The 26512-nt window shown below is 37.9% G+C and overlaps 1 protein-coding gene across 1 annotated transcript in view; it reads left to right on the top strand.

Annotated features, from left to right (window-relative positions):
* The window catches only part of ZMAT1 (zinc finger matrin-type 1), a 33270-nt gene extending 7269 nt beyond the window's left edge, over nt 1–26001 (top strand). Inside the window, exons 2-6 of the mRNA XM_023750448.1 lie at nt 7023–7129; nt 11474–11575; nt 11653–11827; nt 23466–23565; nt 24699–26001. Coding sequence (XP_023606216.1) covers nt 7023–7129; nt 11474–11575; nt 11653–11827; nt 23466–23565; nt 24699–26001 — 1787 coding nt within the window. The remainder of the gene's footprint in view (nt 1–7022; nt 7130–11473; nt 11576–11652; nt 11828–23465; nt 23566–24698) is intronic.
* The last annotated feature ends 511 nt before the right edge of the window (nt 26002–26512 follow it).

Genomic DNA, 26512 nt, shown 5'->3' on the forward strand with positions numbered 1-26512 from the left:
TCTCTAAAATAAAAAAATATATATATATTAAAAAGTTTTAAAGTATTCTGATCTGAAATAAAATTATTATGTATAATATTAACTAAAATTTTTAAAGCTTCTGGATTCATAACAGGCATATGTTGCCAAGTACCTACATGTGTTAATCATTTAAAATATTTTACTGTATTTAATATTCATCATATCCTGGGACAGACATTGTATTTCTATACTCTTTAGATGAAAAAACAGACTCAAAGTGGTTAAATAATTTGCTCAGGGTTATGTAATTATGGACAGAGATAGGATTTCAATCTGTTTGACCAGCTCAAAATCTTATTTTTTCCTGCTACCTAGTGCTATAGGTCATAATTTCCCCCATTTTAAATTATTATGAAAGATTTATTTTCTCAAGTCATGTAAACATTCCTTGTAGAAAGGAAATAGAGATATTAAACAATTTCATTAATAAAAAATTGGTTGATTCATTCTCTTACCAAAGGCTAAAGCCACACGTAAATATAATCAAATTGTAGGAGCACTGAATACATGAATTTCTTATCAGCTCCCATTTATAATTTGTCACAAACCCCTATTTCATTTGCAATAATCCTCAAAAATGTTTTTCAGGAGAGGATGGCTATGTCTTGGTAGCAAAACAAAAGTTTATTTCTTTTTTTTTAAATATATTTTATTGATTTTTCACAGAGTGGAGGGGAGAGAGATAGAGAGTTAGAAACATCGATGAGAGAGAAACATCGATCAGCTGCCTCCTGCACATCTCCCACTGGGGATGTGCCCGCAACCCACGTACATGCCCTTGACCAGAATCGAACCTGGGACCTTTCAGTCCGCAGGCCGACGCTCTATCCACTGAGCCAAACCGGTTTTGGCAAAAGTTTATTTCTTGTTCATGCAGTTCCCTCTGTGTGATGGATTGATGGCGGGGGTGGGGGGGGCAACTGTCCTTCATGCTGTGGTTCGGGGAGAAGGTGCTTTCATGCTCCCCCCCCACATATATATGTATATTTAATGTTTTTATTTCTTTCAGAGAGGAAGGGAGAGGGAGAGAAAGATAGAAACATCAATGATAAGAGAGAATCATCAATCGGCTCCTTCCTGTATGCCCTCAACTGGGGATCCAGCCTACAACCCGAGCATGTGCCCCAACTGAGAATTGAACTGTGACCTTCTGGTTCATAGGTCAATGTTTAACCACACTGGCCAAGTATTCCAAATATATTTTTAACTATGATAAAATATACATAACAAAAATTGCCATTTTAAACATTTTAAGTGTGCAATTCAGTAATTCAATTCAGCATTAAGTACATTCACGTTATGCAACAACCATTACCACTATTCATCTCCAGAAATTTTTCATCATTTCAAACTGCAACTCTGTACCTGTAGGTCATAGTTTTGTTATATGACCATATTCCTCCACTCTCAAGAACTTTACTAATATGTCTAATTTCTGGGAAAAAACAGATATTTAAAAGTTATACGTAAGCCCTGGCCAGTGTTGCTCAGTTGATTACGTGGCATCGTGTACTGAAATGTTGCTGGTTCAATTCCAGGTCAGGGCACAGGCCTGGCTTGCTGCTTGATTCCTGGTAGGGAGCATGCAGGAGACAGCCGATCAATGTTTCACTCTCACATCAATGTTTCTCTCTCCCTCTCCCTTCTTCTCTCTCTAAAAATAAATAAAAACACCTTTAAATATATATATATATTTATATATATATATATTTAATATGTAACATATTTAAATGTAACATATTTATATATGTTACATTTAATTTGTTAACATTTGACAACCTTAGAAAGTACAATTTATTGTGACCATAGATCATAGGACCAACCATGCATTAAATATTGGTTTTATTTTATCTTTTCCAGATTCTATTAGTTTAAGCCCTTATTCCATTATCAGACTTAGGTTCTCTTCCCATTTTGAACCTGTTTTTGACAGTACTTTTTTATTCCCCACTGGTTTTGTTTTATGCTAAAACACAAAGTAATGGTATCAGCACCAGAAACTCCTGTATGTTTCAAAGGCATTTTTTTCCAATCCATATTTGAGAGGTCACTGTTGTATCATTAAGATCTCACTACCAAGTTGCACTAAAGTGGGCTTTGATTCAGACTACAAAATCTTGATTCCCATCCATATCTTTTTTCCAAATTCAGGATAGCATACAAAATTCAAATATGTCAGGGAATGAAGAACACTTGAGAAGTGCTATGCTAGGAATAGTAAAACAACATTCCTGAGATTAACCAGCAGTTAATTACCTTCCCATGTTCAAAGAACTTCATTTGCTGTAGATGAGAGATGAAGTCATACTTCACAGCATTCAGTAATTTGTCATTGGGTATTCTTTTCTGTATTTATTTTTAAAATTTAATTTATTTTTGACTACAGTTGACATTCAATATTATTTTATATTAGTTTCAGGTGTACAGCATAGTGGTTAAACATTTATATAATTACGAAGTGATCACCCAATAAGCTTAGTACCCACCTGGCACCGTACACAGTTACTACAATACTAGAGGCCCGGTGCACGAATTCAAGTACTGGGTGTGTGTGTGTGTGTGTGTGTGTGTGTGTGTGTTGGGGGGAGTCCCTCAGTCTGGCCTGTGCCCTCTTGCAGTCCGGGACCCCTCACTCCTTACCACCCGCCTGCTCACTGCTCCTTAGCGCTGCTCCTTAGAGAGGCTCCCACCACTGTACTCACCAGCAGTGAGCCCGGCTTCTGGTGCTCCCCCTGTGGGAGCAAACTGACCACCAGGGGGCAGCTCCTGAGTTGAGTGTCTGCCCCCTGGTAGTCAGTGCTCATCATAGCAACTGGTCGTTCCGCCTTAACAGTTGCTTAGGCTATTATTATATAGATTATTGACTATAGCTCCTATGTTGTACTTTTTTTGTTGTTAATCCTCACCCAATGATATTTTTCCATTGGTTTTTTTAAAGAGAGTGGACGGAAGGAAGGGAGGGTGAGGGAGGGAGGGAAAGAGAGAAACATCACTGTGAGGGAGACACGTCAATTGGTTTGCCTCCCACAGGCAGGGACCCGTGGTTCAAACCTGCAACCCACGTATGTGCCCTCGACTGAGACTCAAACCCCGACCCTTCAGTGCGAGGGCTGATGCTCTAACCCCTTAGCTACACTGGCCAGGGCCCTATGCTGTACTTTACATCACCATGACTATTCTAATGTGTAATCTACTTAGATATTTTAACCCTAGCTCTCTTAATTTCTAATTAAAGTAGATCTAAAGATGCAGAACCATCTGCCATGAATTTGGTATTCATTGTCAAGAAAGAAAAGTAAAGCACTTATACCTAAATTATAACCAAAATAATCGTTTTTTTTGTTTGATACTATAATGACTAAAACACTGTACTTAGTAATAGAAATGCTGCATCTGTTTTTGCAAAGAAGTATTTTGGAGAGAACCATCTTTAGGGTTAGAACATAGACAATGAAATGCAGACAATGGAGAAGGGGAAATATTGGGATCTTTTTAATATTAGGACCTTAAAGTCTGTATGAACTGTATAGCTGCTTAAAACTTCAAATAATCTCTTGTGTTTCCTAATAGACATTATTTGGAAGCAGTTAATATATTTTCATCCTTCTGTAAGGACCCCACCAAAATTTTGCTCCTGTGTATGTATTTCTATCTAAAATACATTTTCCCATTGATGACGATGAACTCATAGTCAAGTACAAAAGAAGCTTAAATGGAAATCTGAAAGGTTGTTACATGTTCTTAGTCATACACTAGTTAATAGCAGCATAAAGACTATAATGTAATCTCAGTGTAGTGCTTTTTTCAACTCTTAAGAACCAGGATAAGCCTATATTTAGCACTCACACTATAAAAATACACTTGTTTCATATTCTAATCAGTTAAGGGATAGAAAAACATGGAGTGAGTATAAAGAAAAGAAGGAAAGGAACAAAGATACAAACCCCCAAGTTTCTTCAGCTATTCCCTGGTCCCCGTGCCTACCAGAATGAACTCCTAAGCCTCAGTTCTTTGTGAGAACACTTACTTTAGTTCCTGGCATGTAGTGGGTGCTCAATAAACATTAGTTCCTGTCCCAGCCATCTTCCTAACAGCCAATGTCATTTGCTTACCTGACCCCTAATTTAACATCTGCCTGAGGTTGTCCTGCCCTCTCTTTCTTCTCCTTGAGACAGGCTGAAAAATATCTGTACTATCAACAGTTTCCTGTCCCACTTTCAGAATTGGCGATAGGCTATGTATTTCTTGGAGTCCAAACATCATGTCTCAAATACATGATGGGGGTAGAGTGGGGTCTTATTTAGCACCTCTTGGGAAGCAAACATGTTTCTTACATGTGCCAAACCTAGAGAGGAAGTTGTTCACACAAGACTTTTGCCTTTTTAAGAGTCAGCTCTCAGGGATATCTTGGGCAGACAGATTTGAATTGGACAGGTAATAGCTGTGTGACTTTGGGCATATTGCTTGACCTATTCAAGCCTTAGGTATCACCATTAGAAAGTATAAATCATTGCAATCATGTTAAACTTAGGGTAAATGCATCTTGAGGAGAAGTTGACAGTGTGGAGTGGCCTCTGACAAGCAATACCCCATCATATATAATTGTTCTTAGTAAAAAGACACCTTCCACAAACCTCCTTTGACAGATTTAGGACTTAAAAGATTTTGAGAGGCTGAAATGATTGGTAGAATCCAACAAGGTAAATATTTAATGAGAAAAATATAAGTTTATATTGGGTCTGAAAAATTTTTAACTATATAACTATGTTCTAAAGCAGTGATGGCGAACCTATGACATGCGTGTCAGAGGTGACACGCGAACTCATTTTTTTGGTTGATTTTTCTTTGTTAAATGGCATTTAAATATATAAAATAAATATCAAAAATATAAATCTTTGTTTTACTATGGTTGCAAATATCAAAACATTTCTACATGTGACACAGCACCAGAGTTAAGTTAGGGTTTTTCAAAATGCTGACACGCTGAACTCAAAAGGTTCGCCATCACTGTTCTACAGGGACAAAGTTTAACTAGCTTAGGTAAAAAAGAAGCTTATATTTTAGTAAAAAGTTGGCATAGCAAGAGTCAACAGTATGATGTGACCACCAAAAAATGTTGAAACTATCTTAGGCTATATTGCCTTAAAGTATATTTAAAAAAATTTTAATTTAATTTTAATTTCTCAATGACAGTTCACTTTTAACATTTTATTGACTTCAGGTGTACATCATAGTGGCCAGACAATCATACACTTCACAAAGTGTTCCCCCTGATATTTTCAGCACCCACCTGGTAACCACAAAGTCAATGCAACATTGTCTACTGGTATATTCCCTCTGCGATGCTTTACATCCCTGTGATTATTATGTAACTACCAATTTATACTTCTTAATACCTTCACCTCTTTTACCCAGTCCCCCAAACCCCTTCCTCTCTGGCAACGACCAGTCTGCTCTCTGTGATTGTGTTTCAATTTTATTTATTTTGTTTTTTAAATTCCACATATAAGTGAAATCATCTGATATTTGTCTTTCTTGGACTGACTTATTTCACTTAGCATAATACCCTCTAGGTCCATCCATACTGTCTCAAATGGTAAGATTTGAATTTTTTATGGTCGAGTAATATTCCATTGTATATATGTACCACTTCTTCTTTATGCACTCATCTACTGATAGGCACTTGGGTGGTTTCCATATTTTGGCTATTGTAAATAATGCTGCAATGAGCATAGGGGTGCATATATTCTTTCAAATTAGTGTTTTGGGTTTCTTCTGGTAAATCTCCAAAAGTGGAATCGCTTGGTCACAAGGCAGTTCCATTTTTAATTTTGGAAGGAAACTCCATACTATTTTCCCATAGTGGTTGCACCAATCTTCATTCCCATTAACGGTGCACGAGGGTGAGCGTTTCCTTTTCTCCACATACTAGCCAGCACTTGTTGTTTGTGGATCTATTGACGATAGCCATTCTGACAGGTGTGAGATGGTATCTCCGTGTGGTTTTAATTTGATGTTGAGCATCTTTTCATATGTCTGTGGGCGATCTGTATGTCCTCTTTTTTAAAAAAATGTATTTTTATTGATTTCAGAGAGGAAGGAAGAGGGAGAGAGAGACAGAAACATCAATGATGAGAAAGAATCATTGATCAGCTGCCTCCCACATGCCCCACACTGGTGATCGAGCCCTCAACCTGGGCATGTGCCTTGATTGGGAATCAAACCTCCAACTCCTGGTTCATAGGCTGATGCTCAACCACCAGGCTTAACCACTGAGCCATACCAGCCAGTCTGTATGTCCTCTTTAGAGAAGTCCTCTGCCCATTCTTTTTAATCCTCACCTGAGGATATGTTTTTATTGATTTTAGAGAGAGAGGAAAGGAGAGAGAAAGAGAGAGACAGAGAGAGACAGAGAGAGAAACATTGATTAGTTGCCTCCCATACCCACCCTAACTGGGGATTGAAACTGCAACCTAGGTATGTGCCCTGACCAGGAATCAAACCTGAGACCTTTTGGTGTATGGGAGGACGCTCCTATCAACTGAGCCACTTGGCCAGGACTCCACGTGATTTTTAGATAGTACTGGGGCAGTGGGTCCAGATAAATGGCAGTCTTAAAACAATGCCTTTCTTTAGATTGTCTGCTGTAAAACACAGAATTCCAGGGATGGGTGTTTTAATCCTGCCTGTCATTATTGGTGCCCCAAATCATTACATGAAGCTCATGAAGTTACTGATACTCTTATAACTTTTCCTTTGGAGTGGTATTACCTAGACTTACTATACTAAATAAATAACTCTTGCCATATCAGACATTAAAGGCAGATTTAATGTGCCCATATTAAATTACATACTCAGTAACCAAAAAGCTATTACTGTAGCCTGCAAACACTTGATTTGAGGTGGTATCTGAAGTAATATATGGTTGAAGAATGAAAATGATACTTGTAAATATTCATTAATGGGATATATAGTCTCACCTTCCTTTATTTTGTTCATAGATACAACTGGGAATGAACAGGAAAAGACTGAACTTTTTACAGATAACTTTTGTAATGTATGCAGAGTTGTGCTACCGTTTGAATCACAAAGGATTTCACATTATGAGGTAGGTTAAAAAGAAGGCCTAGGAATGGGACTGGAATGGGGAGGGAGGCAATGGGGAAAAGGAGGGACATCTGTAATACTTTAAACAATAAAGATAAATTGAAAAAAAGAATCAGAATAGAGTCTAAAATGGGTTTTTTAATATAGCAGATAAAATTCCTATGTTATATTTTTTTTGATTATGTAGAATAGATGGTATCATTTCCCTTTGATGGATAAGGAGACTAGCTCAGAGAGGGACAGTAATTTACTAGCTTAAATTTGGGGAATTAGAGTTTAAACTCAGTCTCTCTTTTTTTACTACAAAAATGCTTTATTTTCTTCACACCATTCTGTATCTCTTTGTATTCATCAAGCCACTACTATATCCTTTATGTCTTTGTAATAAATTCAAGGAAAACTGTTCATGTAAATCAAGGGATATTATAGAACTCCAGTGTTCCTTTATAGTAAACTAGAAACCCAGTGCACGAATTTGTGCACCAGTGGGGTCTCTTGGCCTGGCCTGTGAGATCAGGCCGAAACTGGCTCTCTGACATCCCCCAAGGAGTCCTGGATTGCGAGAGGGCACAGGCCAGGCCGAGGGACCCCACCAGTGCACTATCGGGGCCAAGGAGGGGCATAGGAGGTTGGCCAGCCAGGGAGGGACCACAGGAGGGCTCCAGGGTGTGTCTGACTAATCTTGCTCAGTCCCCATCAGCCAGACCCCAGCAGCAAGCTAACCTACCAGTTGGAGCGTCTGCCTCCTGGAGGTCAGTGCACTTCATAGGGAGTGGTTGAACCGCCTTAGCATATCATTAGCATATTATGCTTTGATTGGTTGAACAGACGACTGTACACTTAGCATATTAAGCTTTTATTATATAGGATGAAGGCTTTAAAAATAAAATGAACCAGTCTAGCACTTGACTTAGCCACATGTTTTTAGGAATGGAACCATAGAATTCTAGAGCTAAAACATGGAAAGTTTAATGTTCTTTCTCTTTTGGTTTATTGATCAGAAAATTGAGACCCAGAGGGAAAGTGATTCTCCATAGCTAGTGTTGGCATGGCTAAGCTTAAAAATGATTTCTTGTGATTTCATATCCAGTGTTCTTTCATCTGCTATTGCCTTTCATTTCTACATCATGTAATGAGCTATTGGATTTTTTTTTAATTTTTATTTTATTAAATCTTTATTGTTCAGATTATTACATTTGTTCCTCTTTTTCCCCCCATAACTCCTCTCCTTCCAGCTCCCACCCCACCCTCCGCCCTCACTCCCCACCCTCTGTCCTCATCCATAGGTGCACGATTTTTGTCCAGTCTCTTCCCGCATCTTCCACACCCCTTTTCCCCCCAAGAATAGTCAGTCCATTCCCTTTCTATGTCCCTGATTCTATTATAATCACCAGTTCATTCTGTACATCAGGTTATTTATTCACTTGATTCTTAGATTCATTTGTTGATAGATGCATATTTGTTGTTCATAATTTGTATCTTTACCTTTTTCTTCTTCTTCCTCTTCTTAAAGGATACATTTCAGCATTTCATATAATACTGGTTTGGTGGTGATGAACTCCTTTAGCTTTTCCTTATCTGTGAAGCTCTTTATCTGATCTTCAATTCTGAATGATAGCTTTGCTGGGTAAAGTAATCTTGGTTGTAGGTTCTTGCTATTCATCACTTTGAATATTTCTTGCCACTCCCTTCTGGCCTGCAAAGTTTCTGTTGAGAAATCAGCTGACAGTCGTATGGGTATTCCCTTGTAGGTAACTGAGTTTCTTTCTCTTGCTGCTTTTAAGATTCTCTCTTTGTCTTTTGCTCTTGGCATTTTAATTATGATGTGTCTTGGTGTGGTCCTCGTTGGATTCCTTTTGTTTGGGGTTCTCTGTGCTTCCTGGACTTGTAAGTCTATTTCTTTCACCAGGTGGGGGAAGTTTTCTGTCATTATTTCTTCAAATAGGTTTTCAATATCTTGCTCTCTCTCATCTTCTGGTACCCCTATAATTCTGATGTTGGTATGTTTGAAGCTGTCCCAGAGGTTCCTTACACTATCTTCGTATTTTTGGGTTCTTTTTTCATTTTGCTTTTCCAGTTGGGTGTTTCTCGCATCTTCGCATTTCAAATCTTTGACTTGATTCTTGCGCTCCTCTGGTCTGCTGTTGGGAGTCTGTATAATATTCTTTATTTCAGTCAGTGTATGCTTACTTTCTAGATGGTCCTTTATCACACCATCGAGGGTCTCATTAGATTTCCTGTACATCTCATCAAGTTTATCGACAGACTCTAGAAGCCTCTTGAGAGACCTCAAAAGTGTGGTTCTGAACTCAATATCCTCCCTTGATAGTTTTGTCCTGTTTCTTTGTCTCCGCATTTTTTACGCTTTCTTGGTACACCCCCTAGTGGTCTTTGTGCGCAGTCTTGTTGTAGATAAGCCTTGATTGTTGTAGTTAATACTAGAGGGATTTGACCTCCAGGCCAACTGGCTGTGATAATCAGCTGTGTCTGCAGTGGAAGAACTTGTGTCCTCTAGGGAGGTGCTAATCTAGCCTTTGCCTGAGGCTATCTGGCAAATGCCTCTGTGCAGGGCTTGGGTGGGGCGGGTCCCACGGGACCAACAGGGTGGAGGAGGGAGCAGTTATGGCTGCTCTCAGTCCGTCCCCAGGGGCTCTGCCTCTCTGTCCCAGCAACAGCTGCAAACCTCGGAGGGACTGTAGCCAGACAGTTCTGCTTCTCCCATTTGAGCCTGGGTCCCTAGAGACTCGCCCGGATCTGGAGCTCTGAGTCTGAGGCTCCCTCCAGATTGAAACAGACAACCACGCCCTCAGCCACCAGCCCGCGCCACGCGCACTCCGCACCTTAGTATTTTACTTCAGCACTGTGCCTCCTCTGATTCTCGGTTCCTCCTAGTTGTAGAACTTCCACTCAGCCAGCCTTCCTGTGGTTCTGGATGATGTCCGTTCCGTCTTTTAGTTGTATTTTTGAAGTGGTTGTTCGAGGCAGCAAACTCTGGCGTTAACCTATGCCGCCATCTTGGTTTCCTGGATTTTTTTCATATCTGGTATCTGGGTTACTAAAAGTACTAGATACATTTACTTAAAAGAAATAGAATGCCAGCTGTACTTTTTAAAACACCTTATCTCATTTTGCCCGTTGCAAATCTTATTGGCAACTATATTTAAGTCCTTATCTTCTTTGGGATTCAATTAATATAGTTACAGATAGGGGAACTGTTTTGGCTGTGGATTGAAAGGACTTAGGATCAAGTCTTAACTCCGTCATTGTTGTGTAACCCTGAGGAAGTCACTTTACCTCTCTGAGCATGTTTCTTGAACCTGTAAAACGGGGCTGGCAAAATCCCTCTTACTATACTTGTGAGAATTAAATGAAATCAAATATGTGAGTGTACCTAGCTCATTCTCAGACTCCATAGCTCAAAGATTTAGAGTTAGTAAAGAGAAACACACAATCGAGGGCTCTGTGATAATTGTGGTTGGAACCATTTGAATTTAAATTTGAAAAGTAGCTTTTTATGGGCTTATGGAGTGCTGTTCAGTGGGGAAAATATACTAAATATGAGAAAATAAAAATCAATCATAATTATGTTGACCAATGTCACCCCAATAAAATTTAATAAAAATAAAGAAATAATTATATCACTTGCATCATTTAATTTTTCTTTTGCTTACATGATTTCAGTATGCTTTCTGAACACACATGCACACATTTTTGTAAAAGAAAATTGTATATGTTGTGTTGTACTTGTTTTTTCATATGAGATCATATTCTGGACACTTTGTCCTATCATTACACCTTTTTCTTCTTTTATAATATTTTATTGGCTATAAAGCACATAATAATGTAATGGTGTAGCATATTTTAAAATTTAAATTTCAGTGCCATCTGTAAGTGTGGTGCTTAAGCTTATTAAATCGTCAAATCAAAATTGTACATGACTTTCCATGTATTCTGAAAAGGTGATTTTTTTCTGTTTAGTATATAGCTTGGTTAATGCTTTTAAACTATCTCTGTATAGTATTTATTGTAAAATAGAACAGTTCTGCAGGAGTTTTGAATGTTGATGAGGTTGTACTTATACATGTTTAAGAAACTATTCTCTGCACTTTTGTCATATAGATTTCCCCTATATTTTATGGTTCTGTACCAAAATGTTATTGGCTTCTTGAGTTGTAGCATAATTTTCATTTCACTAAGATTTAGAGATTTGAAAGCATGTGAAGCTCTTTTATAAACTTGGTACACACCAAATAAATTATAGCTTACAAATTCTGTCCTCAAATTCAGAGGTATAAATTTAGAATGTCACTGTTATTGAATAAAGTCATATTACATCTTTTTACAGAGTGAAAAACATGCTGAAAATGTTAGGTTTTATTTTCATATGTATGGAAAACAAAATGAAGTGCCTAGTAAAAAAATGAAGATGGATGTTAGAAATTTTCAGGTGAGTGGTCTATGTTGATGTTGTAATTCTAAATTTTGAGTTATTGAATCTTTCTAATAAGATTGTGCTTATTTCAGGTGCATAAGACTGAGGTAATGGACAGAAACAAATTTTGTGATCTCTGCAACATGATTTTTAACTCTCCAGTTGTTGCTCAGTCTCACTATGTGGGGAAAGTCCATACTAAAAAATTGAAGCAATTAATGGAGGAGCATGATCAGGTATCTCCATCAGGATTTCAGGCGAAGATGGGTAAGATTACATTTACTTCTTTAGCTTCAATACAGGATCTCTCTATCATTCCCCCCACCCCCAACTCTGCCATCCATTTCTTTTTCAGAGGAACTTTCACTCCAGGGCAATATATTGATTCTTCTTCTTCTGCCCAGTTAATCTCTTTCTGTGTTCTTATAATTTACTATAGAGATTATAATTGTTAGCTGAATTTTAGAAAATATTATGGCCTCTCCTTTTCAGTTTATTAAATTCAAAAATAGGTGATTTGCTATGCCTGCTATAAAGAAACAATAACCAGCCTGAATTCTTCACTTTCTAATCAAATCATAAAATCTTAGCTTCTTACTTCTTCTCCTTGGCATCTATCTCATCCTTTTTTTTTTAATTTAGTACTTTCCAGAACATCATCTCATGTGTGGGTTCAGACCCCATAATATAGTTAGGATTCAGCATCCTGACTACAACCGTAGGCAAAAAAATAAGTAAGTTATAGAATCTCCTTTTACCCTGATAGCTCATTTCTTCCTTCCTATGTATATAAAGAAAAAATGTCATTAGTATCATCAATCAGCAGTTATTAAGTACCTATTTTTATGCTAGATCCTAAAGATACAGTGAACTATAAAACATTGCCTCTTTCTTCCTTCACGAGCATATGAGAGATATCACCCAAACTTCTAACTTCTTGCCTGAGGTGGCAGAGTACAACCTAGAAAACGTAACTAGTATTTCGAAAAATGTGTGTGCTAGATCAAAAATATGAGATGATTAATCCTCTGAATAAATAATTTACCACATTTTCACTAACTTCAACACTTCAAGGATATGGCATGCTTGGCATGGAAAATTTACCAACATTAATTTCCAATTGATAGTGTAGGCCTCATCCAGCATTAAAATATATTGTCTCTCTAATTTTTGTATTTTTGTTTTTCTGTCTGTCATTCTAAAAGGGCTAGAATCAGTGTGCCCTACAAAACAAAGCATCTTGTTAAGTCTTATCTTCAGTTACCCAAACACATCAATTTGGTCTCAGAGAGGAGACCAAATGAAAGAGCTCTGAAATAACTGTAATTGTGAAAGTGTATAATTTTATAGCCTTAAACACCTGCATACATTTTATTTTGACACAGCAAATCTGGACTGAATAGATGACTTACTCTGCTACTCAGGGACCCCCAACTTAGTATTTGGTGCCATCTCTTTTACCCTCACTAATTTCAAGAACCATCCTAAGACAGCTCTCATGCTTTCATTGATTTTTCCGATTAATATAATTAGTCAATGCCTGATGTTGAACATCCTTTCCTGTATCTTTATTGGAGAAACTTGGTGACAGATTTGTATTCAACTTTCCTTTCTCACAGAAGGCAATTATTTTTAACCCAAATGTGAAAAAAATAAAAAGATAGTGGGTTTTAAAAGCATCCTAAATTTCCCTAATACTTTATAATCAATGTAGCTGTGATAGCTGAACACATGTTGATCACTTCTCATTATGACTATTTTAGCAGGTGTGCCTATTATTACTTCTGCAGAATCAACTTTTCTGAAGCCCCTTGCAGTCAAGCCTCCTCCAGGTGGGATTAAAGACAAGACTATGCCTTGCTCTTCCAGCATTGCTTTGGATTTGAATAATCCAAACAAGTATTGCAAACTCTGCTCTGCTTCTTTTAATAGTCCATTAATGGCCCAACAACATTACGTTGGGACAAAACACAAAAGAAATGAAGCTAGAAAGAAATATGTAGACAAGATAAGAGAGAAACCTCTTCTAGCAAAATCAGATGCAAATGGTAAACAGTAAAAATATCACAAAAATTTCATAGGAAGTTTGTATTTTTAAACACAAACTACTGGCTTATGTAGATACAAGTTTACTCTTATTGAGTAGGAGGCTGATAGTACTCATGGGATCATATATTTTTAGGTAAGTAAGGACTTAGAGTCTATCTAGTTCTGTCTGTTGATTTTCTAGAAAATGAGACCCAGAAAGTTTTAAATGACCCTTATTAATTACAGAATCAAATATAGGTATTTTCATGGTTCCTTGTTATATCATAAGTACATAAGGAAGTATTTTAAATTAGTATTGTGTGGTTTTACCATTTATTCACTAAGTATGTTTTAAGTGTCTCTTGGGAATACAAATGAGGATGGATAAACTATTTTCTCAGAGTAAGTGTATAAACTAGTTAGTAGGTAATATTTCATTGCAAGTGGCTACAGACATGGATTTATGTATGTATTTATGGAGGAGTGAAACATCATGGTTCAAAAATCTTTTTAGAGGAAATGCATGATTTAGATTGGTAGGAGTGGGAAGGACAGAGGATGAGCAAAGGTGCTAAGAAAGAGTGTCAGGAATTCAGGCACAAATAAAAATTTTGATCCTGACTGGAGTGATCTACTTGCTCTTCTAACCTTTTTTTTTTTTTCATTTTACCCCCATAGGCACCTTCTCATTATTAGTATATTTTATTCCCTTTTCATATTCTTTCTTCCACCTACGTCTTTCCCTCCACTCACTCTTATTTTTTAAGTCTTTCCTTACTAGACCTTTTCTGCTTCATGTGAAAATGTTCATTACTTCTTTCTTCTTAAAGCTCTATTCTTTTGTCATATGTAACTCCTTATGCTCTGGTTCTTCTCCTGTGATTCTACTTCTTTTCTGTTTTTTTTTTTTTGGGGGGGGGGGCTCTTTTTTTAAAAAAAAAAATCCATTACCTAAATGTAGATATTCCCATGGTTCTGTTCTTGCCCTTACTCTACAAACATGACCTAATCTACCCTCTGATTTTGTCTCTCATTTGTATGCTTATAATTTTTCTGTCAAGCTTTAGACTCATAGATCCACATGGTAGCTGTTACTTCCACTGGATACCTTATAGCTATTTCAAATCCACCAAGTCATTCAAACTAGAAACCTGTAATTAACTGGGAACCCCCCACACTACCTTATTCACTTTCTATATCGAATGAAGCACTAAACCATGACTGTTTTACCTCCAAAATATTACTTTTTCCTTATCTTCAGCCTGTTCTTCCCACACTAATTCAGACCCTCAACATCTTTCTTAGAGCTTTCTACTCAAAGTATGGTTTGTGGACATATTCATTGGCATCACTTGAGAGCTTGTTAGAAAAAAAAAGAATTTCAGGCCTCACTTCAGACCTACTGAATCAAAATATGCATTTTAACAAGATCCCCAGGTGATTTGTATACACGATAAATTTTGAGAAGCATTGTTCTAGAATATTGCTATAACCTCCCAACCACTGTCCCTGCTGTCATTTTTGTCTGTCCAAATATGTCCTCAATTTAACCACTAGAATATTTCACCTAAAGTGCACATTTTTCCATGTCATTCCCTTGCTTAAAAATTCTTAATTGTTTCTCTGTTTTCTAAGGATAAAATCTAAGCTTCATAGCTCTTTACCATGTTGTCCCTGCCTACCTTCTCAAGGCTTATCCTCTACTACTTCCTGCCATGATCTGCGTGGGTCAGAACCTACAAACTCTCTAAGGTTTCCAGAAATCATTACCCTGTTTATTGTCTCTATGACCTTGTTCATGTTGCCTTTCCCTGGAACATCTCCATGTCCCTCTTGTCTTGGCTAACTTCCACCCATTTTTGCGTATCTAGTTATCCATGTATCTTTAGCTCCCATTAGAATGTAAGGTATTTGAGGGAAGGGACTTCACTTAACTAATTTCTATTTCCAGTGGCAGAGTATGTCTACCTCAATAGAGATTAGTCTAATATATGAACCAATGAACTATTTAATTTTTAAAATTTCTTATTAAGGTATTACAAATGTGTCTTTATCCCCCCATTGTCCCCTCATCCCCGCCCCAGTCTTGTCCTCACCCTCACCCCCTGTTGTCTGCTATTTATTTTTATATATTGAGTGTTAACTCTGTGTTTATACTACTTAAGTTTCTTAATGTGATTCAAATTCTCTCCCAAAGTTACACAAAGATCTGTGTTTTTATGTAGGATTTTAAAGAATTTTTATTTAGGCAAGTGTAGAAATAGAAGTCATAGGTCTTCTGAAAGTAGTAGATGTTTAGAGAAATCACAAACTTCCACTTAGTAGAGGTTTTTTATTTTTTTATTTTTATTTTTTGTATTGTTGGGCTGAGGGTATCTGAAATAAGTGACTTCTAGTTTAATGGCATTAGGTAAAATTGGAACCGAGTCAGCTATGAGAAGTGTGTGTACCTTGAAGGGGGGTCATTTTAGTACTCTGAGATCTCAGGGTTATTAGAATAAGAGAAAAAGGTTTGGATAATATTTTCATCTGCCTGGGAAAGGGTTGCTGATCATCAGCAGAATTTAATCCAACCACTGAAGTCATTTTATACTAGCTTCTAAAGCTAGAGCCCAAAGAAGAGATTATCAACCTTGCCTTGACTATTCCATTTTTTTAGGACAGTAATGATTTGAGGATCAAAAAGTAGCTGGAGAATTTAATTTAGCAAATGAGAATTTCAAAGAACAGTAACAGCAGAAGCCTACATTATATATGAGCAAGTGGTAAGACAAAAAGTGTTTAACATGTGCCTCCTTAAATATTTCACTCTCCAACCATTTTCTCCCTTCTTACTCTCTTTGCCTTCTTTTCCATTGGCTATTGTTTATATTTTTCCACTATATCTAATCTCCCTCTTTATTCATCATTCTCACTGTTTCTTCATGTTCCTTATCCAGCCCAGATCTTATTAGCACAGGAATGGCTACCATAACAATATGGAACTAAAGTATGTATGTATTATTTATTTATTTGTTTTGCATATCTTACTAATTTCTAGCCCCATTATTGCACATAAATGTCTCATTTCCACCTGTAACTCAACATATCTTACATTGAAATAATAATCTCCACTAAAACCAATTTGAATTTCCCAAGTTTTCTCTCTTTGTCAGTGGTGCCACTATTTGTCACCAACACTTGAGTCTTTGAGGGCTTTGATTACTTAATTCCCTTTATCCTGTCCATCAGTCAGTCTTACTAAGTCTTCTTAGAACTATTTCTCCTTCCTGTACCCTTCCATTACATTCCACTACCATCATCTCACACTTTAATGCTGCAATAACCTTCTGAAAGGCTTTACTTATATCTCATTGTTATTCTCTCATTACCTAGTAGCAGTGGGGCTGGGATGAGCGGGAGCAGCAGGCAGGAGTGGCAGGTGGCGTTGGACTGCTGGTTTCAACCCTATCCCCGAGGAACACACAGAGGAACCCCACCAGTGTGCAAATCCAGGCCTCTAGTATTTACATAACTGTGGTCTCCTTACTTCCAGGCTTGCTCCTCTCAAATTCATCCTTTCTATTGTAGCTAGAGGAGACATTTCTGCTTAAACCACTTCAAGGTTCCCAATGCACAAAATAAAAAGTCTAGGCTTCTTAACATAGCATATAAGTCCCTCTTTGACCTGACAACCTTTTGCCTCTCCCATCTCATACCCTTATATTTATTTCTAAAACAATTTGAAATTTTAAGAAGTTCCTGCAGACATTTCAGTGTTTTTTTTCCTCTTTTTTAAAACGAATTTATTAGGGTGACATTGGTTTCAAGTGTACAATTCTATGCTACATTATCTGTATATTGCATTGTGTGCCCACAACCCAAATTCAAATCTCGTTCGCTTCATATATTTGACGTCTTTTACCCTTTACTACTCCCATCCCCCTTTCCTCAGGTAAACACCATACTGTTGTCTGTGTCTATGAGTTTTTGTTTGTTTGTCTTGTTTTTTCATTAGTTGCTTCCAGTTTTATATCCCACATATGAGTGAAATCATATGGTTCTTGACTTTTATTGTCTGACTTATTTCGCTTAGCATGATATTCTCAAGATCTATCCATGTTGTTGCAATGGCAGTATTTCATCTTATGGTTGAGTAGTATTCCACTGTGTATATATATGTATACCACATCTTCATTTTTAATGCTATTTCCTCTGTCTACAGTACTCAACTCTTTTCATTATGTTAACTATTTTTCATCCTTCCAAGTTTAACTAAGGCACCATTTCTTCCAATAGTCCTCTTCAGACCCCCATATTGTTCTCATTGCCTCTGCTTCTTTGAGCTCCTGTACCCATTAAGCATACCTCTTTTATACACATTAAGCATACCTCTTTTACCTTTTACCGAATGAAGTTGAACTTCTCTGTTCATGCATCTGTTTCTCATTTGGAATTGTGAGCAACCTCCCCATTTTATTCATATTGTACCCTTAGCATGATGTTTGGTGCCACATTGGTGCTTGTTGAACAGATTATTTGAATTAAACACATCATGCTAATTTCTGTCTCTGCCATACCTGATATTGTTTTCACCCCCTGGATGCCCTTATCCGCTTTCTTTACATTTCAAATCCTTCTTCTCCTCCAAGATCCATCATGACCTCCCTCACTGCTCCAGCTCTTGGTATTATCCTCTTCCCCTGATTTCTCATAGGCTTTACTGTTTATTGACAATTGCATTAACTACAGCCCCTTAATTGAATTAGCCTCCTTGAGACAAAGGATTATATTTTATTCTTTAATATCCTTCTCGGTGCTTTATATGGTAATGACTATAATTTTCCCTCAATTAATATTTTCTAATAGTTTATTGAGAGGAAATGTATAGAAGGATAAACATAGATTCAGAGACATGTTCAAAGTCACTTGCCCAGTTGCAATTCAGATTCTTCAAGTATAAAATGAAAATAAGGCTACTTCACAGGATTGAAAACAGGATGAAATAAAGCAGTATATACAGTATCCATCACAGAATAGTTCCTCAACAAATGTTAGTTTTTATTTTTTTAAATATATTTTATTGATTTTTTACAGAGAGGAAGGGGGAGAGAGAGTTAGAAACATCGATGAGAGAGAAACATTGATCAGCTGCCTTCTGCACATCTACTGGGGATGTGCCTGCAACCCAGGTACATGCCCTTGACCGGAATCGAACCTGGGGCCTTTCAGTCCACAGGCCGACGCTCTATCCACTGAGCCAAACCGGTTTCGGAAAGTTTTTAAAAATGTTTTGTTCTCCTGTCATAAAACTATTTTTAAAAGGTAAACTGGACATTTTTTTCTTCATAAGTTAAATCCCATATTAAGTTGCATTTTTGCTTACATATAGCTATCAATCGCTTTATCCCCATTTAAGACATTAGACCCATGTTTCTCATCCTTGACTAAATATTAGAATAACTCATGGAGCTGTTAGAAATTCTAGTGCTCAGGCCTTCCCTCAAATCAATTATATTTGGGACCTAAATATTAATGTTTTGTTTTCTTTTTTAACTCCCCAATTGATTATAATATAGAGCCAAGATTGAGGACCACAATGTTAGACTATGAGGACATGCACTTCCCTAATTTATGCTTTGAAAACAAAGACCTTAATCAAGGGAGTTATGAGATTGGGCTGTGATTAGGAGAAATGTGGGCCCCACAAGTGGTTATGGAAGATTCTGAAAGGTATAAGGTGCAAAGAAGCTTGAGTTTCTGGGTGAAGTCAGAAACAAGGAATCCTAGCAGAGCTAAGGGCAGCAAAGCTAGACAGGACCAAGGAGCAGATTCAGATAGGGAGGTAGAGAGCATAAGAAACATATGCAGGCAGATTCAGGAGTATTAGACCAGGAATTTTTATCTCAGGGACAATAAATATATATCTTCACAGAAAGGGTTTACACTGTTTTTATATATTATTTTCTGCAATGTGAATATCTTACAAAAAGATAAGGATTATCAGTATGTGAAAAAGACAATGGGTAAGTTAATAGTAATGAGACCACAGTTTCAGAACTGCCTCTGGACCTTTCATGTGTGACCTGCAGTTCCTCTAAACTCTTGTATTATCCTATATAGAACCTTGTATTATCCTATGTAATAAAAGCCTAATATGCTAAGTGTGTGGTCATAGAGTTGGCTGTTCAACCAATCAAAGCGTAATATGCTAAGGCTGCTCAATGGCTCGCTATGATGTGCACTGACCACCAGGGGGCAGTCAACTGGTGGACCAGTCTCTATGACATGCACTGATCACCAGGGGGAAGACGCTCTGAGTGGTAGGTTAGCTTGCTGCTGGGGTCCGGCTGATCGGGACTGAGCAAGACGGGCTGGACATGCCCGGGAGCCCTCCCATGATTCCTCCCCAGCTGGCCAACCTCCCACATCCCTCCCTAGCCTCAATTGTGCACTGGTGGGGTCCCTCACCTGGCCTGTGCCCTCTCACAATCCAGGACCCCTTGGGGGATGTCGGAGAGCCGGTTTCAGCCTGATGGTGGAATGACCAGTAGCTATGATGTGCACTGACCACCAGGGGACAGACGCTCAATGCAGGAGCTGACCCCTCGTGATCAGTGCTTTCCCACAGGGGGACCACTGCTCAGCCAGAAGCCGGGCTCTGCGGCAGCGCTAAGGATGTCTTGGGGGAGCGGGCCTAAGCCATCAGTCAGACATCCCCTGAGGGCTCCCAGACTGCGAGAGGGTGCAGGCCAGGCTGAGGGACCCCCCTAAGTGCAAGAATTTTGTGCACCAGGCCTCTAGTCCTATATAAAACCCTAATATGTAAATAGACCAAATGGTGAAATGACTGGTCGCTATGACACGCACTGACCATCAGGGGGCAGCTCCTGTGTTGAGTGTCTGCCCCTCAAGAGGGAGGTCACCATCTGGTGGTGCCAGGCTGCCAGCCAAGGTAGGTTCCAGTGCCCCCCCCCCCGATCACCCTGCCCACTGGTTGCCCCACAGATTGGCCCTGATTGCCAGTCATGTCTAGGGACCCTACCCTATATATTGGGAACAGTCTCTTAGATTTAAAAATTAAAACCTGGCTAGGCTACTCTAACACTGAAAAAAACAGGATGATGCAGGGGACTCTGGCTTGCACATTTTGTGATCAGCCCTGATTCTGACACTTACAACTATGTGACAAAGCCAATTATTTAACTTCTCTCTGCTACAGTTTTTCCACCCATAAGATGGGGAAAATGGTACTATTGCCTCAGAAGGATCATGTTATGTACTACTTTTTATAATCAGGGCAAAAAAAATGTAGGTGAGGGATGTCCAACTGCCGGGGATGGGGACTAAACCAGCAGTCGGACATCCTCTGAGGACACAGGCCGGAGTGAGGGACCCTCCCCCCCCCGCATGAATTTTGTGCACCGGGCCTCTAGTCTATATTATAATCTTATGTGATTTTTGAAGAAACAAAGGAGGAACTGAGAAAGACATTATATACCATTTATCTTATAAGCACTAAAGAAATATGTAAAACCTCTGAAATATAATCTCAGTTTATAATCATAATGAAGATCATTGGCTTGATAAACTAGGGAAGTGGTGCTCAACAGTGGCTGCACAGAAAAATCATCTAGAATACTTTTAAGAAGTCAGAAAGCTTGGTTCCACTCTCAGAGATTCTGATTTAATGGGTCTGATGTGAACTGTAACATGAAAAGTTTTAAAGTTCTCCATGTGGCTCTAATGTGTAACTAGCATTGAGAAACACTAATTTAGAGGAAACAGGGACTCCTGCTTATCTTGTATAACTTGAATGCTCTCAAAATGTATGGTATTGGCCAAGTGAATCTGAGTCTTAATTTCCATATCTGTTAAATAAAGATAGCAATTTACTGAAAAGCATTGCTGTGAGCATGAAGAGTCCTCAATTTAGTCCTTAGCTTTGAAAGAAGTCCAGAATATTCTGAGTCCATCTGCCTCAAATCAGGTACTCACCACACCACAGACAGACTTGGAAGATGCTAATAAATAAGGAACTGGAAAGTATTCCCTTAGTGCATTTCTCACACATTCTCTGATAACCACAGCCTTGGGTATTATTAAAATACAAATGCCCTGCCCCAGACACAGAAAAGCATGTTCTCCAAAGGAAGAGCCTAAAGATCTGTATTTTTCATTAACATCCCAGTTGTTCCTATGGAAAACAATAAAATAATAAATAATAATACAAAAATAAACTGTGTCTTGCACACTCAAAACTGTAAGCCTACTTTTGCTCCACCCTGCATATATTTCAGTTCTCAGGGTTTAAAAAAAAATCATCCAGGGTATCCTTTTTTTGGTATCAAATAATATGGGAAGCCAAATTATAATCAGAACATAACTTTGCAAGCACAAAATCAGAGCACAGGGAGAGAGGATAGTTTTGAAGAATCACTCATTCAAACTTTGTCATAATCTGCTAAGTTCTCCTTGCCCCAAATAGTGTGTCAAGAATGAGCAGAGTTCTCATATTCTTCAAAATCAGCATCTTTCTTTCCCCTTGACACTAGTTTCCTGTTTCTATGAATAATCTTTGCTTCAGAAAGGTAAATATACTTGGTAATGATTATTTTAGCATAATATAAATGATTAAGTTGCTATTTGATTTCAAAGATGACCTTGCTTGACCCTAAAATCTATGCATCCACCAATTTATTGCCTTTTAAGGGTGGGATTGTTTTTTATTTTTGGCTCATGAAATTTATTAATTTGTTTCTTCTGACCAAAGAGATAATGGAAGGATGATGAGATTAAGAAAATAAAAATTAACTTATCCCCTGTTTACAATTCTACCTACAAAGCATAAATAGAGAGGTAGTTAGTATACCTATTCTGTAGCTGTTAACTCTTTTGAAGTGGTAACTCATAGTTTTGTTTTAGAATTTTGCTTTCAGCTTTTGTCCTGAGAGTGGGTCTCACTAAACCTATCTCCTTTCTAAAATCTGTCTGTGGAAAGTACTTTTGACTAACTAATGTATTACAGTGATTTCAGGTAAGAGAGTAAATATTTGCTTTTAATCTTTAGGGATGTTTCAGGTTTTGGTTGGGTGTAAAGAATAAGGGAAAAACAAAAAGAGGTTGGTTGAGAGGTTAAGAGGCAAAGGTTCATTGGGCCTACAGCACTCACACATAGAAACAATAAGCAGGCAGACAGCAGATTTTTTAGGAAAGAGGCCAAGGCTAGAGAAGCAGTGTGATGTTGTATAAAGAATACTGGGCTTTAAATTAAGAGACATGAACTCTGAGAGGCTATCTTTATTACTAACTGGTTCTGTGACTTTGACTAAGTCACTTGACCTTTCTAGGCCTCATCTTTAAACTAGAGTCCCAGTGCATGAAATTTGTGTAAGGGGGGGGGTCCCTCAGCCCAGCATGCACCCTCTTACAGTCCGGGACCCCTTGGGGGATATCCCAGGGGGCATGGGCCTAAGCCAGCAGTCGGACATCCCTCTCTCAGTCCAGGACCCCTTGCTCCTTACCGCTCACCTGCTCACTGCTCCTTACCACTTAGCTAGCTGTTCCTTAGTGCTGCTGCTGCTGTTGCGGAGGCAGGAGAGGCTCCAGCCACTACCGCTCCGCTTGCCAGCTGTGTGCTTGGCTTCTGGCTGAGCGGTGCTCCCCTGTGGGAGCGCACTGACCAGCAGGAGGCAGCTCCTGCATTGAGCATCTGCCCCCTGGTGGTCAGTGCATGTCATAGTGACCAGTCATTCTGCAGGTCCTTCGGTAGTTCAGTTGATTTGCTTTTATTATATAGGATTGGGTAAGTTGAAGTAGATGGTGTCTAGTAAATTCCTGTCCAGCTATGTGATTCTAAGTGTATCCATATTGACCTTAATTTGAACTGTTTTTTCAGCATTTAGTATGAGAACCTACATTTGTCATATTTGTAATATCACCTTTACATCATTAGAAATGTTCCGGTTCCATATGCAAGGAAGTGAACATCAAATTAAGTAAGTATTTTTTGCCAAAATGCTCCTGTAACACCAAAGACTAGGGATTCTACCAAGTATCCTTGCATGTATTTTACAAATTTTCTAAGCATTTATTTCGTTAGGAGTTAATCCTGTATATGATTTGTGGTATTTGTAACATATTTCATGCTTGTAACATCTCCCAGGAAGTTATCTGACAGTATTATTTTTCTTTGGAGAGATATGTTAAAGGATCATTCTCTGGCTAACCATACAAATTCAAATAATACCTGGTAGGTTAGCTTAGTTCCAGATTCCGTGATCTGGTCATCATTCTTCCAGTGAAGTATAGTGGTTAATAACAAAAGTCTTGCTGTTAGAAAGACCTGGATTGGAATACCAGATCTATCTTTCTATCTATTATGTAACTCTGGACAGTTCTGATATAAAGTGGTTATAATGAAATATAAAAATATGGGTAAAGTGCCTGGCCTGGAACATAGTAGGAGCTCAACAAATGTTTATCCCATTCTATTCTATGATTTTAAGGATGAGAAGATTGAGTGGATATTTAGGGGCTAGATAAGTCAGGTAGCTATTGTATATTGGTTTGCTGCTTTTAAAATCAAAGCATAACATTAAATTATTTTATAGTAGAAGAGATTTATACTATTGAGTGTGAATACTTAAGAGGTAAATTGTCTGACTCACCAAATTAACCTTCATTTAGACTTCTAAGAAAATCTCAGGGTTCCAGAATAAATAGCCATCATATTTAAAATATTTATACAAGGAACTAACTAATCAAACTTTTAAAACAATGTGATAGATGAGATCTTCTGATAGTGATTAAGTATTATTGGTCCTTTCCCACACATCCCAGCATGTCTTACATTGTAAGTACTATAACATTATCAGATATGTCTGCTTCTTTGTACCCATCTTCCCAGGCCTGAAAATGTTTTTATATGTAGAATATTGAGAAGTACCTGGGACATATCTGACCATTCTTGCTGCTTCTTTTTTTGGCGTAAAAAGTCATGATTTCTAGCTTTTATTTTAGGTAGGTTTTAAAAAATTGTGTTTTTTTAGACTAATCTTTTCAAAGGTACAGAAAAATATTCAGAATAAAATAATCTAGTAACAAGAATTTTCTACTGTCTTTGTTGCAGAGAATCCATTATTATCAGTCTAGTGAAGAATTCAAAGAAGACACAAGACTCTTACCAAGTAGAAAGTGAAGATTACATCAAAGCGCAGAAAGTTAGAGAACCAGAGCCCAAGATTTGTTTCAGAAAGATGGAAGATAATTCTTTGGAAACCCGTGGATACAGAAAAGTGGTTGATTTCCAATCCAGACATAGAGTATATGAACAAAGACACCCATATGAGACTTTCCGGACATACCCAGAATCATACAAAATTTCACAAACAGTGGAAAACCACTTACCTCATTACTTACCAGCTTATTCAAAGACATATGACTCTTTTCAAGATGAACTGGAAGATTACATCAAAGTGCAAAAAGCCAGAGGATTACATCCCAAGACTTGTTTCAGAAAGATAAGAGGGAATTCTATGGAAACCTATGGGTACAGAGAAGTTGATTCTGGATCCAGACAAAGAATCAATGAGCAAAGATTTCCCGTTCAGACTCCTCATACCTTCCCACAACCATACAATATTTCACCAGTGGAAAGCCAGTTACATCATTGGTTACCACCAGCTTATTTAAAGAGGACATATGATTATTCTTTCCAAAATGAACTTGAAGATTACATCGAAGTGCAGAAAGCTAGAGGACTACATCCGAAGACTTGTTTCAGAAAGATAAGTGATAGCTCTATGGAAACCCATAAGTACAGAGAAATGTTCGATTCCAGACCCAGACATAGAATGTCTGAGCCAAGAATCCCATTTGAGACTTTCCAGACCTACCCAGAATCACACAATATTTCACAAGTAGTGAAAAGTCAGTTACCTCATTGCTTACCAGCTCATGACAGCAAACAGAAACTAGACTCTATGACCTATTGTCAGCCCACCAGAGACTATTTCCCAGAAAAACCAGTACCCCTAAGCCTTAGTCAGCAAGAAAACAACTCTGGCTTATACAGTGTAGAATCTGAAGTTTACAAGCACCTCTCCTTAAAAAACACCACCAGTGACCCTCAAGCAGGTCATAAACGGAGACATCAGAAGAGAAGGCATCTGGAGGAAGGTGAAGAAAAGCCAGAGAAAGAGCATTCCAAGCATAAAAAGAAAAAGAGTGAGGACAAGAGCATCCGACAAAAGAAAAGAGAGCGAGATAAAGTTAGTGTCAGTTCAGGCAAGCTTAAGCACCGAAAAAAGAAAAAAAGCCACGGTACACCCTCTACAAAAGAAGAACGTAAGCACAGGAAAGAGAAAAAGAAATCTGTTGAAGAAAAGACAGAAGAGGAAATGCTTTGGGATGAGTCTATTCTTGGATTTTGAACTTTTAGGTTAATTTACCCGAAGATGCATTGAAGAAATCTTATAAGAATATGGATTTAGGCAAAGAAATGTTCAGTGAAGAAAAAGAGGTGGATACAGTCAGTGTCAGTTAAGGAAAGTTTTTTTTGTGTGTAAAAATTGAAATTGAATTAAAAGAAGAAACACACAACCCTAAACCTAGCCTTTGAGAAAGAACATAAGAACAAAACAAGAACATAAGACAAAAGTATACTGTTGAAGAAAAGACAGAAGTCATTCTTTGGGACAAATCTACTCTTGGATTTTGAATGTTTTAGTTTTCTTATTTTAAGTTTGAATTGAAGAAATAAGTTAAAGAGTTTCATTTTATGAAATTCATGTTATTTGAATTTTCCTAAGTGGAGAGTGACTTTAATCTCTAACAAAAGCCAAGTGAAGTAAAACTAACATGCCTTTTTGTCAAGTTATTTTTCCTGATTTTCTTTTGAGGGAGGGAGGGAGGGAAATTACATATTTCTTACATATAATGTAA

This window comes from Myotis lucifugus, unplaced genomic scaffold (genome assembly GCF_000147115.1).
Source record: "Myotis lucifugus unplaced genomic scaffold, Myoluc2.0 scaffold_13, whole genome shotgun sequence".
NCBI lineage: Eukaryota > Metazoa > Chordata > Mammalia > Chiroptera > Vespertilionidae > Myotis > Myotis lucifugus.